At 40.0% G+C, this 19830-nt stretch overlaps 1 protein-coding gene across 1 annotated transcript in view; it reads left to right on the top strand.

The window, feature by feature from the left end:
* Positions 1-9262, top strand: part of LOC127567776 (peroxiredoxin-1-like) — a 45600-nt gene extending 36338 nt beyond the window's left edge. Inside the window, exons 5-6 of the mRNA XM_052010811.1 lie at positions 5043-5173; positions 9204-9262. Of these exons, the coding sequence (XP_051866771.1) occupies positions 5043-5173; positions 9204-9250 (178 nt within the window). The 3' untranslated portion in view covers positions 9251-9262. The remainder of the gene's footprint in view (positions 1-5042; positions 5174-9203) is intronic.
* Positions 9263-19830: the final 10568 nt, after the last annotated feature.

Below are 19830 nucleotides of genomic sequence, written 5' to 3'. Positions count from 1 at the left end.
TTTCCTGTAATCTGTGCAAAATCTAACAGTTCCATCAGGTTTAGGTACAATAACACAGGGCGAACTCCAATTTGAAGTAGAATGTCTAATAATATCATTTTCCAACATGTATTTTATCTCCTGATCAACAAGTTTACTTTTTTTCCACATTCATTCGATTGGTTTTGCATCCCCAACATCAACATCATGGGTAATTATCGATGTTCTGTTTGGAACATCTGGGAACAGATTTTTAAATTTTAAAATTAATTCTCTCATCTGTTGTTTTTGTGAAACTTGTAAATGGTCCAACTTCGTTTCAAGGTTCTCCAGGATATTTTGGTTTTTTAGTTTCAATGGAACAATATTTGGTCTAAATTGGCCTTCCTCAACATCAACATCAGGCATTCTAGAAACAACCTTTACATCATCCACCAAGGCCACAACTGAATCCCTATCATAATAAGGCTTTAGCATATTTACATGACAGAGTTGTGTTTTCTTGCGTCTATCTGGTGTTTTGATTATATATGTTAAATCAGTCACTCGAGATTCAATAACATAGGGTCCAGAAAAACGAGATTGCAAGGGATTATTTTGGCTAGGGAAAAATACCAACACCTTTTGCCCCACTGCGAATGTCCTAGGCCGAGCACGTCTATCAAAATATGTCTTCATTCTTATCTGGCTGGTTTTCAAATTCTCTCTCGCTAGCTGGCAGACTCTCTCCAACCGAGTTTTAAATTTTTGGACATAGTCCAACAGACTCAAGTGCACTTCTTCATTAACCCATTGCTCTCTCAACAACTCCAAAGGTCCTCTCACCCTATGTCCAAATACAAGCTCAAACGGACTAAATCCTATTGACTCCTGGATTGATTCTCTAACGGCAAACAAAAGTAAATGGATACCTTCATCCCAATCCTTTGTGTTTTCAAAGCAATAAGTCTTCAGCATATTTTTGAGAGTAGAATGAAATCTCTCCAGAGCTCCTTGAGATTCTGGGTGATATGCAGATGATACAATTTGCTTTGCTCCCAGCTCATAGACTATTTGTTGAAAAAAATTTGACATAAAATTACTACCTTGATCAGATTGGATTTTTGGCAAACCAAACAAGGTAAAAAATTTTAAAAGTGCCTTTGACACCGTCTTGGCCTTAATATTTGTAAGGGGTATTGCCTCTGGAAATCTAGAAGTGGCACACATGATGGTTAACAAATACTGATTTCCAGTCTTAGACTTTGGTAATGGACCAACACAGTCCACAATCACCTTCGAAAAGGGTTCACCAAAAGCAGGAATTGGTTTCAACAGAGCCACAGGGGGTTTTTGATTTGGTTTACCTACCATCTGACATGTGTGGCAGGTTCGACAAAACATCACCACATCTTTTCTCAAACCAGGCCAATAGAATTGTTTCAAGATCTTCCCTACAGTTTTATTCACCCCAAAATGACCACCCAAAGGCATACTATGGGCCAGGTTTAAAATCTCATCCCTATAAACTTTTGGAACAACAACCTGATGAATAACTTCCCATTCCTCATTAACAGGAACATGAGGAGGTCTCCATTTCCTCATTAACACTCCGTTTTTGACATAATATCCACTTGGCACTTTCTCAATCTCCTCATATGAGAGTGCTTTTTCTTTCAATTCTGTCAACTCAGGGTCCTTTGTCTGTTCCACCATAAAATCCTTCCTCGACAAAGACAAATCTTTAAATTCAGGCTCCCTACAAGGATGTTGATCCTCCAGTGAAGACAGAAAAGTCTCAGATAAGGCATCATAATTTTCTTCCTGTTTAGGACTGTCACAAGGAACCACATCAGACTGCACCGGACTGTCTGCCTTGGCTAATTCTCTAGCTCTAGCTCGAGTCACCGCACATGATGGGTAAACATCTGGATCATTCTCAGACTCATCAATCCTTGGTTTGGTTGTTAACCGTACCACAGGAACAATTTCTCCATCTGCAAGGTCATTTCCCAATAACAAAGAAACTCCTTCCACTGGCAAACTAGGTCTTATCCCTATCTCGACTGGTCCTTCTACGAACTTTGACTTTAAAATCACCCTGTGTAAAGGGACAGATATGGTGTCATCTGTAATGCCTCGTATTAGATTTACCTCACCAGTGTCAGTTTCTTCACCAAAATTTAAAACACTGTCCAGCAAGAGGGATTGACAAGCCCCAGTATCTCTAAGAATTTTCACTGGCACCTGGGGTGACTCATCATTCAGTGAAACAAAACCCTCTGATACATAAGAACGGAATTCCTTTCTCACCTCCTCCAACTTTTCCGCTTTTACCTCTTGCAAGGACTGATCTTTAACAACATCTCCTAAACCTTTTTGATTTTTAATTGCCTGAAGGCAAGCACTGGGCACAGCTTCCTTCCTTTTCTTCAAAAGGGCACAATTAGATATCACATGGCCAGGTTTCTTACAGTAATAACAAGTACGCTCAACAGGTTTCTCCAGCCCTGGCTTCTTTTCATCTTTTCCTTTTTGATTACCTCCCAATTTAATCTCCGGTTTACCTGGATTGTCCTTCTAACTCTTTTGAAAGGTTTTAGGTTGTCCCCATTTGGATTTATGGGTTAAAGCATAATCATCTGCCAACCTAGCAGTTTCTTGTAAAGTTTCCACTGCCTTTTCATTTAAATATGTTGTTAATTCAGCTGGAACACATCTTTTAAAGTCCTCCACCAGTATCAATTCTTTCAATTTATCAAAATCCCCATCTACATTTTTAGCCAGGCACCATCGTTCAAAACATATTCTCTTTCCATTGGCAAATTCCATATAAGTCTGATCTGCTGATTTCCTCAAGTCTCTAAATTTTTGTCTATAAGCTTCAGGTACCAATTCATAGGCCTTCAATATAGCTTGTTTTACCTTGGTATAATCAGCTGCATCCTCAGCAAAGCAGAATAAGCTTTTTGAGCTTTACCTTTAATCACACTCTGTACCATAAGAGCCTATCCTTTCCTTGGCCAGTTTGAACTCACAGCAACCTTTTCAAAATGTTGGAAATACTGATCAACATGATCTTCCTCAAACGGAGGGACTAATCGAACCTCCCTGCTGGTTAAAAAACCATCTTCAGAATCAGATTCCAAACTCTTACGCTTCATTTGTAACTCATGCTGCCTCTGTTTTTCCTTCTCCTCTGCCTCAAACTTTAACCGAATTAGTTCCCATTCCCGTTCAGCCTCTAACTTCATCCAAGTTATCTTTTGTTCGGCCTCTAATTTCTTTTGCTCTCGTTCAGCTTCTAATTTATTTTGTTCTTGTTCAGCTTCTAATTTCTTTTGTTCTCATTCAGCCTCTATCTTTAACTGGGTTTGCTCTCGTTCAGCCTCTATCTTTGCCAGCTGCACCTGTGCCTCAGAAATTGCTATTTCACTGCCAGGAAACTGTTTTAGCACTTCCTTCTCAAACACCTTCTTTTCCACATAATGGCCAGCTATCAGTTTCTGAATATCTGCCTTTCTCATGGACTGTTTTACTTCTGTAAGGTTAGCCTTGTAGCAATCTTTATCAGATCATCCTTTTTGCCACCTCCAATCCCTTTTGGATTGGTGACTCCAAAAATGCCTTAATATCCATTGCTGCTGGTTTCCACACACACAAGCCAATTAAAAAGCAATTATCAGACCTCCCTCAAAAATCTTTGGATTGAATCCCGAACGAATCTCGTCAATCTGGGGAACGATCCCAGACGACACTTGTTAATCTTTGGATTGGATCCCGGACGAGCCCCCAATTTTGTCACGAACCAGCAACAAAAGAAACACACTGAGCATGATTCAGTTTTAAAAACTATTTTATTAATCACTATTTATGATAATACGTAAAATAAAAGTAAAAATGTCAGTATGTTAGAATTCAAAAATGTTAAACCTCGAACGTTAACCCCAAAACTAAACTCGTCGTGTGTGTGTGTTGTGGTGTGATAAAGTCCCAAACTCCAAGTTCCGGAATGGTTCTTAAAGTTCAGTTCCGCAAGCCATAAGGTGAAGCATGAGCAAGGGCTTCTTCAACAACCACCGTTGTCAGAAGATAAGACGTAGATGTAGAGAACATAGGGAGAGTAAATACGAAATCCAAATGTTCCACGATGGAACCCCAAACGACACTTCAGCGTTTACTCGGTAGTGACTTCCTCACCCCGAAAAGCATCCGAATCGTGGTCGTCCACACACAAATACCTGTTTCCTTCTATAGGTCAGCAACAAAGTGAACTCCACCGGATTACTTCCAACTTCCATACATGGATTTCAGTAGCAAACACAGTTATTGTTTTTCATCCATCGATAGAGAAAACAAGCAGGCTGGTGTCTCTCTCCCTTCTCTCTCTCTCTCTCCTAACTTCTTCAACAATGTCATTACGTCCTTTATCTTCTATTGACGTAAGCACACCCCACACACACATACACACACACTCTCTATCTTAAAGGGACTTTCACTGAGTCCGTAACACTATGCTAAAGCTAAAGGATTATATTTTATTCCTCCTTTGCTTTCCCACTGCTGCTACTTCATGATTGCCAGAACATAAGCTTGTCTTTTTCCTAGGGGCTTTGTGCATGAGCGTGTGGTAATAACTCATAGTTAAATTAATAGACAATTATCTTCCACTCTAGTGCCCCTTGCTGATCTTTTGGTGTGGCTTTGTGGTCTAATTTATTCAACTGCAAAATATATAAAATGTGACTCTTAGCATTATTCCTCCATCTCTGCTATTCATATCTTGTGAACATCTGTACTCTCGAGTATTGAATTTGCTTTTATATTTTAATCATTGCACTTTATATATTCTAATATCTGTGATCTTCAGGAAATATTTCTAAATGTAAACTTAAAGTAAATGTAGAACCTTGCATTATTCATTAACAGTTACTCTTTATTAAAGGTAGTGCCTAAAATTTTCAATAAGATTTTAGTCTTGTTTGAAAATTCATTTTGTAAACTGGTAACCTAGAGCTTTTAGGCTCAGACGCAATTGTATTTGTATTGGATGTTGTTTAAGGATGGTACTTTTGTTCCCCCAGAGGTTTGTTCATCATTGATAATGTTGGTATACTGCGTCAGATAATGATCAATGATTTGCCTGTTGGGCGTTCAGTGGATGAAGTGATGAGGTTGGTTCAAGCATTCCAATTTACAGATGAACATGGAGAAGGTAATGTATATTTATCATGCATGAATATTGTAAAAGACACTTGCCTAGAAATGTTGTTGTATAGGGTAATGCTTCCGTGCACTACATGCTAGAATTTTATTGAAAAACTGATTGCTCAATGTGATCAGAAATATATTTAATCTGAGGCTTGTGATTTGCTTGCAGTTCTCTCAGTATGCAGTGCACTAACACAGTGGCATTACGTGGCACCAAAACAGTGCATGGCATGTGTCACTCATGTAAAAGCAGAAGCCTCTCAGCTACAGTGACCAATGACCTGCCTGTTAAATGCACAGTGCCTTTCTATTATGCACAATGCCTTTAGTTTTGCATACAATTGAATTTTGCTGCAGCAATCCTTGTACAAAACATACGTTGGTTTGCCATGCTCAGCAAATTCATAATGCCTTTCTTGTGGAGAAGAATTTGCTTTTGATGGTCTGATCTATCCTCCACGAGAGCAATAACAGTTAATAATTAATATCAGTTAATTTATCATGCGCACTTAGAACAAAGATCCAGAACAAACTTTGATTTTTATTGCTGAGGAGGTATATGTATAACTTCCACTTCATTGTCACGTAACAACAATTGATTCCTGTGCCTAGTTTTCCATTGCACTAGGCTCCCGTCTGAAAATGATGTAATTGATTACTTTGCAATTAGTTGCATTACCAAAATTGACCATTTCATATTTCATTGTACTCCCTCTTTCTATCCCATCTTCTCGACCGATCTATATAGGCTGCAGGAATATTTTCCCTTGTTTTCATTTCATTATGATACATGGATGGAATTTTTGAGCTTCTTGTTTACTAGTTCTCTTCCCCAGTCACACCTCTTGACCTACCTGTGGCTTCCAAATTGTACAATGAAGTAGTGTAGAAAATGTAGGCTCAAATTTCCATTGTTTACGACTCCTTAATATGACAAACTAGTTAAAAGATACCAGCTACTTGTTTACTTACTCATTGAAATTGGTGCAAACAATAACTTGAGTTGCTAGAAAATTTTCATCAATTCTATTTAATCTGTTTTGTTTTAGTATGCGTACATTGAAGATGAATTGGCTGTACACAGTCAGTCTAATGAATGTTGATGATTAATTTCTGGCAATGTACAGTTTTACAGTATATTCAACCAGAGTGCAGAAACACCTGGAAAGTTAACTAATTTGATAAAAGGCAGAGTTCTCTAGCTATCTAATAATATTGGGAGTTAATTTATTGGCTTTATGTGAACACCACTTAAGTCCACTCACGCAATCATTTGCCATTGTCATTGAAAATATTTGCAAAGTTATCATCAGTGCTACATTAAGAAATCTGGGTAGCAGCAGTTATATTTTTGGTTATCACTTGTGATATTTATAGATGTGGCCAGGGATGGGCATGGGAGAAAGTAATGTTCTCATGTTAATTTTCACAAACTGATGCTGCTATCTATGTATTACCTCACCATATTTTGGAGACACGAACATTGCACCAGTGTTTTAAGTCCAACAAATACGATAATTTCTGGTATCAGTTTTGGGATGCTGCATAATAGTGATGAAGTTACTGGATTAGTAGGGCAGAGTTCTGGGCCATTGATCTAGAGACACGCGTTTGAATATCGCATAGGTAGCTGGGGAATTTAAATATAAGTTATTTAATAAAATCTGAAATTTATGAAAAAACTAGTCTTAAAAGCAATAGTTTTGGCATATTGTGAAGACTTTAGGAAGTGTTACAAATACAGTGAATCGTGAAGATGCCCACTGAAATCTAAGATTATCCCTTTTAAATAAAAGGAACAAAGTTGCATGATATTCTCGTAGTTCTACTGAGACTATTCCATGGTGGTTATGGTTTACACCTTTGCACCCCATTTGATGTTGATTAGTGCAGAGTTGGGCATTTTATGATTAGTGATGTTATTTGATGCATATCTAACATTTGAGAAACAGGCACATTAAAATGAATAACACACAGAAGTGCTTGATCCATTTTCAAATAAGAAATGTTCACTAAGATGTTCTATGCTGAGTTATATTGTTTTGCATGATTTGCATATTAAAATGGGTGTTAGTTTTCTAAACTAATCCAATATCTTAATTATTAGTTTGTTTCTAATCTGATTTCTTAATTCATGAATCCTTTCAACTACTTTAGGAATTGATTACCTCTACAGCAGCTGCAATAAAGACATAGAAATATTTGTTCTGATGTGTTTCTCCCACAACTTTTTATTGGAGCCAATTATAATTCACATCAATGTGGCCATTTTAAACATTGGGAAACATACAGAAAGTATATAATGCATTAGGTTACAACATTTTGCTTTATGTAGAATGCAATAATTTTCAAACAATTTGAAATTGGTAGTAGTTTTATTTCGAATTGGACTTTAATGTAGTGAACTGTGAGATCATGCACTTCAGTAAGTCAAAAGGCAGCTTTTATCTAAATGGAGAGAGACTGCAAATGAGTAAGGTTCAAGGGGATCTAGATGTTCCAGTGCATGAATCACAAAAAGTTAGCAGCAGGTCCAACAAACAGTTAAGAATGTAAATAGCATTTTGGCCTTTATTGTGAAAGGGTTGGAGTTTAAAAATAGGGAGTTTATTTTCAAAAGTTGTATAGGATGTTGGTGAGGCAGCACTTAGAATACTGTGCACATTTTTGATCCCTTTACCTATAAAAGGATATAGCAGCATTAGAGGCAGTCCCAAGAAGGTTCACTAGGCTGATTCTTGGGATGAGAGGGTTGTTCTTTCAAGGGAAGATAGACAGTTTGGATCTGTATTCCTTGGAGTTTAGCAGAATGAAGGGTAAACCTTATTCAAAGATATAATATCCTAGAGGGGCTTAACAGAGTTGATGTTGAAGTGTTTTCCCTCGTGGGAGAGTCACAAACCAAGGAACATAGTTAAAAGTGATAAGAGGCCAGTCAGTTAAAACTTGAGGTGCATAGACATTTCTTCTCTGATAGTAGTGAATTACTGGAGTTCTCTGTCCCAGAAGGTGGTGGAGGGCAGATCATTCAAATATTTAAGGTGGAGATAGATGAATATTCGAAAGATTGAAGAATTAAGGGCTATTGGGAACTGACACAGAAGAGGAGTTGAGACCTGCATAGATTAGCCATGATCAAATTGAATAGCAGGACAGGCTTGAGAGACCTGGTGGCCTACACTCTGCTCCTATTTTCTTGTGTTCTTTCAAGAAATGGTTAAACAAATTATTTATTGTTCCTTTTACTGAGGGGTATGTAATATCTGGTACAGAAGAGGTAGAGAAACAGACAGAAGCAGCAAATTGGACTTCTACGTTACATGAATTTTGTAATGGGTCTGTCTTGTAGGAGCAGATGTAAGCCATGTTGGTACCTTTGCCCTTGCAAATTCTAATACATCTTTAACCAAATCCCATTACTGTAGACGTGCAAAATTTGGATCATTGCTGCACAAATACTGAAGAAACCTCATGTGATTTCTATTTGTTTCTTTGGATCAGAATTTCTTTTGTTCCATTTGGTTTCATCTTCTCTGATCTTAAAGTTATTTCTTTATTCTGATTATTTTTGACTGCCTTACATCACAAGAAAATGACTTTGGAAAGTTTGTTTACCTTTGGGGAGTTGGAAGAAAGTGGTGTCTTGAACTAGGATCACAGGCAGGTGCACCTGTGTCTAAAAAGGACTTGGAGTAATGTATCTACCGTAGATCACATTGATGTGAATATGTGGAAGGGCTACATTGCTTAATAATAAACCAGTGACAGCAGAGGTGAGGTACATCATCACATGTAGGACATGAAAACTGGACCAAATTGATGTAGTTGAGACATTGCACAATTTTGCTGCTACTGTTTGCTCTCACTTAGGAAGGAAACAACAGAGAATGGAAATTACATTGTTACTTCCTATTATTTTTGTTTGCATGATGATGCCTTTCCAACAGTTGCTAACAATATGAAATTAATTTAGGGGTATTTCATCATTTGTGAAGATTATTTATATAGTTAATTATGTCTTTCCTTTCTTTCAGTTTGCCCTGCTAATTGGAAACCTGGTGGTGAAACCATCACACCATGATGTAGAAAAGAGCAAGAATTACTTTTCAAAACACGAAATAGTTTCTCTTGTTTTGCAGTTGAATGTAACCAGTGTGGCTCATTAGTGATATATGTGTGGGGGGAAAAAGTTGTTTTTAGTGAGAAGATATTTAGGTGAATTTTTTTTTTGCTGACACTAACACTGATAGGAGAAAGTACATTATAGGCATTGAAATAATGAGAATATCAATTGAAGTAGTGAGTATGGAGGTCAGTGTAATCATTTACCCACTACTAATTTTCTGATGTTTTATTTCATATCCTAGAAAATGGAGTCTGAGTTTATTGTGCTAATCTCCATGCCGATTTTCAATTGTTACTCTTGTTGAGTGATGCTAAGCATCAGAGTCTTGCAGAAGTTATCCTGTCTTAACAAAAAGTTTTCCACATTTGTGCATTCTTCTGAAACGGAAATGCCTCCAATGATTAGGGTGTCATAGTAATGCCTTTGAATAAACCTGTGTTCTTTAGTAGAATTCATTGCATATTTTGTGCATTTATAAATACAAAAATAAATGTTTGGGGAAAATTTTTGCTCTGTTTATGCATTTTTCACTTGTATTTGTGCATTGATGCCTTTTCAGTCGACTCCTGCTGAAGTTGGAGCAGAAGATATTGCAAGACCTGTAACTTAAATTGGTCTATACCACTATTAAAAATAGGAATTTTTATACAGTGTTCAATTCTATTTTCCATCTATTTCAATAAGCTAAGCCCTTTGTTCATTCTTAAACCTTTTCTTCACCTTCTTAGATTTCTTTAACATCGACCTCTTTCAGTAAGTTTTTGCTTATAGTTTTTCATATTCCACTCTACAAAATAACTCTGCTACAATCTCCTAATTCATCCCCAATTCAATTTACCTAGCATCAATCAGCTTCTTGGCTACTAATCATCCACTAATGCTTCAGTTTTAAAATTTATATCATTTTGTTCAAATCCTCATTTGGCCTCAACTCTCTGTACCTCTGTAAGTCCTTCAAGTCTTTCAAGAATTGTTTACATCCATCCATAGTCTTTTGCACATTCCTCACTTCTTTTGCTCATCTTTATGGCTGTGCCTTAATCTGGAATGTGGCCTAAGATCTGCAATTCCCCTCCATGTTTAAGTTCAAGTTATACTTTATTGTCATTTTAAAACACATCGAGGAATGAAATATCGTTTCCCCCCCAGGACTCATACAACAGAGGACATACATAGAACAGATGACATACAATACACCACGACAGAAAAAATTGTGCAAGCACGAATAGTGCAAAAAAATAGTATATACAGGATGCACTTCTGCTTTATAGACTTATAAACATAGCTGACCAGTGTGGCCTCAAATGTTTACAGTATTGAAGTGATATAAATTTAAATTGTCTATCTCCTTTGGCTTGGCGTTTAATTTGCCTTTTTGGTATTGGTTTATTATTGTCACTTGTACCAAGGGTACACTGAAAAACGTTGTCTTGCATACCGTTCGTACAGATCAATTCAATTACACAGTGCATGGAGGTAGTACAGGGTAAAAACAATAGCAGAATACAAAGTGTCACAGCTACAGAGGAAGTGCAGTTGCAGGTAGACCATAAGGTGCAAGGTCATAACAAGGTAGGTTGTGATAAGATAAGAGATAAAATATCTTTATTAGTCACATGTACATCGAAACACAGCCAAATGCATCTTTTGCATAGAGTGTTCTGGGGGCAGCCCGCAAGTGTCGCCATGCTTCTGGTAACCAACATAGCATGCCACAGCTCCTAACCCGTCGTCTTTGGAATGTGGGAGGAAACCGGAGCACCTGGAGGAAACCACACGCAGACACGAGGAGAACGTACAAAACTCCTTACAGACAGTGGCTGGATTTGAACCCAGGTCGCTGGCACTGTAAAGTGATACACTGCTACACTACCGTGCCTGGTCACTATCTCATCTTCCCAGGCAGAGCAGTTGCCATACAAGCCATGATACATCCAGATAGGATGCTTTCCATGGTGGCATTGATAAAAGTTGGTGAGTGTCAAGGGAACATGCCAAAATTTCCTCAGCCTCCTGAGGAAAGTAAGAGGCACTGGTGAGCTTTCTTGGCTGTGGCATCTACATGATTGGAACAGGCTATTGGTGACGTTCACTCCTAGGAACTCGAAGCTCTCGACCTCAGTATCATTGATTTAGACAGGTGCATGTGCACCGCCCCCTTTCCTGAAGTCAATGACCAGCTCTTTTGCTGACATTGAGGGAATGGTTGTTGTAATTGACACCATGTCACTAAGCTCTCTATCTCCTTCCTGTACACTTGCCTATCCTCACTGATTGTGGGTCTGTTGGTCAGAAAGTCAAGGATCCAGTTGCAGAGGGAGGTGTTGGGTCCCAGGTCTTGGAGTTTGGTGATGAGTTTGCTTGGAATAATAGTAATTGAAGGTGGATCTGTAGTCAATAAACAATAGTCTAAGTTAGGTGCCTTTACTGTTCAAATGCTCCAGAGATGAGTGTAGGGGTCAGGAAGATGGTGTCCACTGTATACCTGTAGTGGGCGAATTGCATTGGGTTGAGTTTCCTGGGAGGGCTAGAGTTAATAAGAGTATCTTTATTAGTAACATGTACCCACGCAGACACGGGGAGAGCATACACACTCCTTACAGACAGCGGCAGGAATTGGAACCCGGGTCGCTGGCACTGTAATAGCATTACGCTAACCGCTACACTACCATGCCCTGCCTACATGACCAGTCTCTTGAAGCACTTCATGATGGTGGATGTCAGAGCCACCGGTTGGTCATCATTAAGGAATGTTACCTTGTTTTTTCTTGGGTACCAGGATGATAGTTAGTCTTCTCAGAACAGGTGGGAACCTCAGATTGAAACAGGGAGAGGTTAAATATGTCTGCAAATATACCCGCCAGCTGATCAGCACAATATCTGAGGACTATGGCCAGAGCCCACCTCCAGGCCAGATGTTTTCCTCAGTTTCACCCTCTGGAAGACTGATCTTGCATCATCAATGTGACCATGTGTTCGGGTGCATTGGTATTGGTTTATTATTGTTCATTTGTACTGAGGTACGGTGAAAAGCTTGTTTCACAAACTAATCATACAGGTCAATTCATTACACAGTGCAGTTACATTGAGTCAGTACCGAGTGCATTGATGTAGTACAGGTAAAACAAATAACCGTCGGGGGGTGGTGACAAGCCAATCCTCTTCTGCTCAAAACTTGTAAAGCAATGGTCAAGAGTGTTTGGGCCCCCTGGTGGGACAGGAGATGGTCGGGTAGTACTTTGGTAACACACTCTTGAGGTTGCCTGGTTGAAGTCACCTGCAATAATGAAGAGGGCCTCAGGGTATCCTGTTTCAACGCTGTTGACCACTGAGTACAGTTCATTGAGTGTAGGCTCCGTATCTGTCTGGATGGACCCTTTTATGCTTGCCTTTTTGCCCTTCAATGCCCTCTACCCTTCTTTTCCCTCAAGCACCAGATGTGAATCTGTGTGGCTACTTGGTTCTCTCTGCAGTATTGTACCAGTAAAAAATAACTTGCTGTGTATGCTTTTCAGTGAGTGGGACGGAGCTATTTGATAATGGGCCACATGGTTTTGTGACTGATTAAGGGGTGAAGGAATTTGGAAAATGCCATTTTTATGTAGAGTTATGTATTTTTTTTAGATTTTTATACTATTGATTTTACTTATTTCAAAACTTGTTACGTCACATTCAAATTTCTTAAGAGGTGGCAGCATTGGGCACTAATTTGATAGAAGTGGAAACAATGCCCTGTCAAATAGTGTAGTTCTAGCCTGAACTGAATTAGAAACAAAGATTGAGAACATTGTTGATCTTTGCATATCAGTGGCAGTCCCACCAATGTTACAGTTGGCTCAAAAACTCAAATACAAAGTACAGTGAACATTTTGTTGTGCCCTAAAGAAATGTTGGTATTTGTCCACCTTCATTTATAAGTGTTGATGTACTGAGGCTTCCAGATATTGTTGCTGGTATAATGACTGATAGCAGCATGAGTCTGGTGCCTTCCAACCTCCTCTTTCCTTTAACATCCATAATGCTTTGGAGATTAACAACTACTGTAGTCAATTGGTAAACCAATCACCTACTCACTGCAAATAACAGTGCAAGTAAAACTGATAATCCAGCATCTGATTGTTCACAAATCCTGATAATCTGGCACCTGGCCCACTCATTCGGAATGTGAGCTGGGGGTCCAGAGTGCAAGTGGGGTCTGTGGGGGTGTAGAATCCAAGTAGAATCTGGATGCAGACTGTGGGCCAGGTGTGCAACCAGAGCTAGGGTTGGTGCCTGGAACTCCAGATGTAAGGAAAATGGATAGGTTTGCAGTCAGAGTGCAGAATTCTTGTACATTTCCCACTCCTTTTAAACTTATTGGGTTCACTGGTAAATGTAGTACTCCATAAACACATTAAAATGTAAGATAATGCGTCTGGCTATTAATGGCAGTAACATCCAATGATCCAGAAAACTCACTGTTCCAGCACCACTGAAGTCCCAAGGGTGCCAGATTATTGGAGTTTTACTGCTGAATGGAGACTTATTAAGAGTTTTCATATGAATCACTTTTTAAAATGCCGGAGAACCATTGGCAAGTTAAACTAACAAATTCCTTTCTAAACAAATGAGCTTGGAGAAGAACAGAGCATTTCCTCAGAATCATATTTATTGTCACTGACATATGATGAAGAAATGTGTTGTTTTGTGGCAGCAGTAACAGTGCATTGAACAGTTCCATAGCAGGCTAAGATGGACTCTTGACCTCACAATTAACCTCATTATGACTTTGTACCTTATTGTCTACCTGCACTGCACTTTCTCTGAAGCTGTGACGCTTTACCCTGTATTGTTTTACCTTGTCCTACCTCAATGCGCTGTGTAATGAATTGATCTGTATGAATGGTATGTAAGACAAGTTTTTCACTGTACCTTGGTACAAGTGAGGAGAACAAATCAATTCCAAATATCTATACATTTCAAAAATAAATAGTGCAAAAAAAGGGAAAAATGAGGTAGTGTTCATAGGTTTGTGGGTCGTTCAAAAATCTGATGGTGGAGGGGAAGAAGCTGTTGAGTTTAGGTCTTCAGGCTCCTGTACCTCCTCCCTGATAGTAATGAGAAGGGGGCATGTCCCAGATGGTGAGGGTCCTTAATGATGGATGCCGCCTTCTTGAGGCACTGCCTCTTGAAGATGTCCTCAGTGGTGGGGACGGTTGTGCTCGTGATGGAGCTGGCTGTGTCTATAACCCTCTGCAGCCTCTTGCGATCCTGTGCATTGGAGGCTCCATACCAGGCTGTGATGTAACCAATCAGAATGCTCTCCATATATCTGTAGAAAATCAGTAAGAGACAAAGCAAATCTCCTCAAACTCCTAATGAAGTAGAGCCACTGGCATGCCTTCTTCATGATTGCATCAATGTGTTGGGCACAGGATAGATCCTCTGAGATGTTGGCGCCCAGGAACTTGAACCTGCTTACTCTTTCCACCACTGACCCTTCAAATGAGGACTTCCCCTTCCTGAAGTCCACAGTCAGTTCCTTGCTCTTGCTGACGTTGAGTGCAAGTTTGTTGTTGCGACACCATTCAACCAGCCAATCTACCTCAGTCTTGTAAGCCCTCTCATTGCTATCTGAGATTCTATCAACAGTGGTGTCATCAGCAAATTTATAGATGGTGTTTGAGCTGTGCTTAGCCACACAGTCATGAGTGTAGTCCTTTTTGTGTATGTATTTTCAGACAGACAACCAATTACAGTTTATTAATTGCTGACAATATAACAGATGGAACAATTCTTAAAAGGGCACATGTTCAATAATACATTATTAAAGAAGGATGTAATGTTTATGGCCAATTAAGAGCAGAAAAAAGCATCCAAAATAACCGTTCAGTCTCTTTAAACTTTGGCATAAAGCCCTTCGCATACTAGGATCGATGGGTATCCTGCCGGATCTGGCCTTGCACTGTCTCCCAATCTGAGTTGTTTTCCTCATTTGAACAGGGATGTGGTATTTATCAAATCACCACCACTTTCTACCATTTGTGTTGTCAGTCTTGTGTGGCTTTCATCATCATCCCATCTGCTTCCAAGTAAAGATTACCTCTTTCTGATCTATGATAATGAACTTTACCTCATATCCCTCTTGAAATTTTGGGTTTACCATCTTGCAGAGAACATTTTTCAGCAGTGTTCAATGTAATCTTATACAGCGATTGCACATGATTTGATTTTAACTTTACCACATTGGGATGGCCTGTGGGCCCTCTTCTTCCTTGATTATGGGCCCAACCAGTTCCCTCCGCCAAGACAGTCATTTGCTTGTCTGAACTTGTTTCCACATTGAACAACTTCTTCAACTCTGCTCATTTTCCCTAGATCAAAGATGTAGTTGTGGGAATATGCATGGGTCCAAACATAATCTTTTGTTTTTGGAGGATATATGGAACAGTCCTTGTTTCAATACTATTCAGGCCCCATCCCTCAACTTTTTTCTAGGACATTGATGACATTATTGGTGTTGCTTCCTGCATTCAAATAAAACTTGAAAATTTCATTACTCTTGTTGCTAGTTTCGAACTTGCTCTCACTTTCACAGAGTCCATCTCTGATTCTGCCCTCCTCTGTCTCTTTCTCAGGGCATAGACTTGCAAGTGTTGAATCTCATGGATCTGGTGGTGAAACCTTATTGAAGGTGGTGCCCCTCTGAGCCCCTCACAATATCCATTCCAAGTCTAGACTCCCATAGCTTTCTTAACCATGTATCTTTCTACCTTGCTTCTGGTAAGGACTCCATTCCATTCTCCCATTTAGTCAATCTCTGTCGTATCTTCTCTGCTGACATGGCTTTCCATAAAGGTGTCTCTGAAATGCCATGCTTCTTCCTTAACTGTGGCATCGCCAAATCCACAGTTGACATGGTCCTTGACTGTATTGCATCTATTTTCCGCATGTCTGCACTTATCCCCCTTCTTCCAGCCAGAACAGAAACAGAATTCTGCTGGTCCTCACTTCCACCATACCAGCCTCTGCATTCAGTTGATCATTCTTTTGGTGTTTTCACCACCTTCAATAAGATTTCACCACCAGATCCATCTTACCCTCCCCTCCCCTTTTACCACACCAAAGAGATTGTTCTCATTATGGCTCCCTGGTCCATTCTTCCATCTCTATCAATCACTTCCCTTCTCAGAACAATTTCCCATGTAACTGCAGGAGATACAACACATGCTCTTTTGTCCTTTCCCATCATCCAGGGGCTCAAACACTCTCTCCAGGTGAAGCTTGTACGTCTTTTGATTTATTACATTGCATTCAATGGTCTTTATGTTAGAGAAACCAAATACAGATTGGGAGGTGACCATTTCCAGAGCACTTCTATTCAGACTGCAGGGGCGATCTTGAAATTTCAGTTGCCTGTCACTTTAATTCTCCGTCCTGCTTCCACGCTATCCTATATGTCTGTGGCCTCCTGCACTGTTCCAATGAGGCACAATGTAAGCTTGAGCATCATGTTTTTTTGATTACCATTGTGATAGTTCTCACTTGCAGCATGAAATAAGTGATTAAACACCCCATAGTTTAGATAATTTGCTGCCTTTACTGGATGGTATTGAGATCAAAATAACATATGGAACAAATGAACAATGACGGTATAAACAATTGATTCATCCGGTTACTGCCATGCCATTGAGATGACATATGCATCAGAATATATACGAAACAGATAAACTAGGCCAATTAGGGGAAAAAATCTTGAAAATTCCTCTCCGTTTCCCCTTCTAAAGTGATGATTCATATGAATAGTCACCACATTCACTGAGCCCTCCCACAAATAAAGAGACTCACCGTGCACTCCATTTGCAACTGCTGTCATAGCACATCAATAAACACCAAACTAAAGCCCAGTTGATGCATCATTTCTTACATGATACTTGGCTGGACTAAATGCACTGCTTACAGCGCATTATTGTTTCCAACGTAGCTGAGAATAATGGACATCTAAATATTCTTGACAGAATGACATGCAGGTTGTAGGACATGCATTAAAGGACTAATATTTCAAGCCAATGAAGTCCATCCTCAATTAGCAAGGACAATACTCTTTAATTATTTGGAATCATTGGATTCATTTGAAGTCATTGGATCAATTGACCAGTCCTAGATGAACAATATGCGGATATATTTAACCTCTCCATGCTTCAGGCTCAGGTTTCCACCTGTTTTAAGAAGACCACCATCATCCCAGTACCGAAGAAAAGCAAGGTAACATGCCTCAATGACTACCGACCAGTGGCTCTGACATCCACCACCATGAAGTGCTTTGAGAGGTTGGTCATGGCACACATCAACTCTAGCCTACCGGACAACCTGGACCCATTGTAATTCGCCTATCACCGAAACGGGTCTACAGCGGATGCCATCTCCCTGGCCCTACACTCAGCTCTGGAGCATCTGGACAGTAAAGGCACCTACGTTAGACTATTGTTTATTGACTACAGCTCTGCCTTAAATACAATAATCCCAAGTAAGCTTGCCACCAAACTCCGAGACCTAGGACTCAACACCTCCCTCTGTAACTGGATCCTTGACTTTCTAACAAACAGACCGCAATCAGTGAGGATAGGCACCAATACCTCCGGCACGATTATTCTCAACACTGGTGCCCCACAAGGCTGCGTCCTCAGCCCTCTACTCTACTCCCTATACACTCATGACTGTGTGGCCAGATTCTGCTCTCTCTCCATCTACAAGTTTGCAGATGATACCACCGTTGTAGGCCGTATCTCAAACAGCGATGAGTCGGAGTACAGGAAGGAGATAGAGAGCTTAGTGGAATGGTGTCATGACAACAACCTTTCCCTCAATGTCAACAAAACAAAAGAGCTGGTCATTGACTTCAGGAAAGGGGGCAGTGTACATGCACCTGTCTACATCAATGGTGCTGAGGTCGAGAGGGTTGAGAGCTTCAAGATCCTGGGAGTGAACATCACCAACAGCCTGTCCTGGTCAAATCACATAGAAGCCACGGCCAAGAAAGCTCACCAGCACCTCTACTTCCTCAGGAGGCTATAGAAATTTGGTTTGTCCCCTTTGACTCTCACCAACTTTTATAGATGCACCATAGAAAGCATCCTATCTGGATGTGTCATGGCTTGGTACGGCAACTGCTCTGCCCAGGACTGCAAGAAACTGCAGAGAGTTGTGGACACAGCCCAGCACATTACGGACACCAGCCTCCCCTCCTTGGAGTCTGTCTTTACCTCTCGTTGTCTTGGTGAAGCAGCCAGCATAATCAAAGACCCCACCCACCTGGGACATTCTTTCTTCTCTCCCCTTCCATCAGGTAGAAGATACAGGAACCTGAAGGCACGTACCACCAGACTTAAGGACAGATTCTACCCCACTGTGATAAGACTATTGAACAGTTCCCTTATACAAATGAGATGGACTATGACCTCACGATCTACCTTGTTGTGACCTTGCACCTTATTGCACTGCATTTTCTCTATAGCTGTGACACTTTACTCTGTACTGTTACTGTTTTTACCTGTACTACGTCAATGCACTCTGTACTGACTCAATGTAACTGTACTGTGTAATGAATTGACCTGTACGATCGGTTTGTAAGGCAAGCTTTTCACTGTACCTCGTTACAAGTGACAATAATAAACCAATACCAATAGGAAACTGATGAACTCTTTAGGAAAGAAGAACCCCTTTCACTCTGTTCACATCAATAAGATGTGGTACTGTATTGTCATGCTATCCTCCTCACAGAATCACTTCTGACTAATGCTATCTCACCTGTTCATGCAGCTTTTAATCTCATGCTAAAATTAAGGCTCCTAGGGAATGGACAGCATTGAGTAGATGCTTCATTTCATCTTGTTGATATTCTTCACCCTCTAAAGAGCCTTGAGCCTTCAGGGATTACCATTAGATGTTTTTGAAAAGTACAACAAGCAAGAGACAAGAATTTTGAGAGAGGAATTGACTTTACATTGGAGTTCATACTCAATGATCAACTGAATTACATGTCAGGTATGACATCGTTCTTATTATACGCCTGTGTGCTCTACTATGGTGAGGCAATCTATTTTATTTGAAATGCACCCCTCTGCAACTGGCAATTTGTTATCACCTTAAATCATTTGAAATGAAATACATGCCATCAGAATTTTTACTAATGGTGACACCAGAGACCACAGATGCTGGAACCTGGAGCGAAAAGCAGACTAGGTGGAGGAACATAACAGATCAGGCAGCATCTGTGGAGGGAAATTCACAGAACATTTTGGGTTGAGACCCTTCATCAGGACTGAAAGAGTAGAGGGGAGGAGAAGGGTGGGGCAAGAGCTGGCAAGCCTTTGGTGGATCCAGGCGAGGAGGAGTGATTGGCAGATGGACCGTGGCCGTGATAGCAAGTCTGGGTGAGAACATGATCAAAAGCATAAAGCCAGCTGTTGCCATGTCATTGTGACTTCTCTTTCCACATATCTTGAAATGAAAACGTTGCTTGTGTATTGAAAATGATTTATAATTAGACAAAACTG

Source organism: Pristis pectinata, chromosome 3 (genome assembly GCF_009764475.1).
Source record: "Pristis pectinata isolate sPriPec2 chromosome 3, sPriPec2.1.pri, whole genome shotgun sequence".
NCBI classification, from domain to species: Eukaryota; Metazoa; Chordata; class Chondrichthyes; order Rhinopristiformes; family Pristidae; genus Pristis; species Pristis pectinata.
Note: the sequence above shows the minus strand (reverse complement) of the source record. Positions and strands in the feature narration are given on the sequence as shown.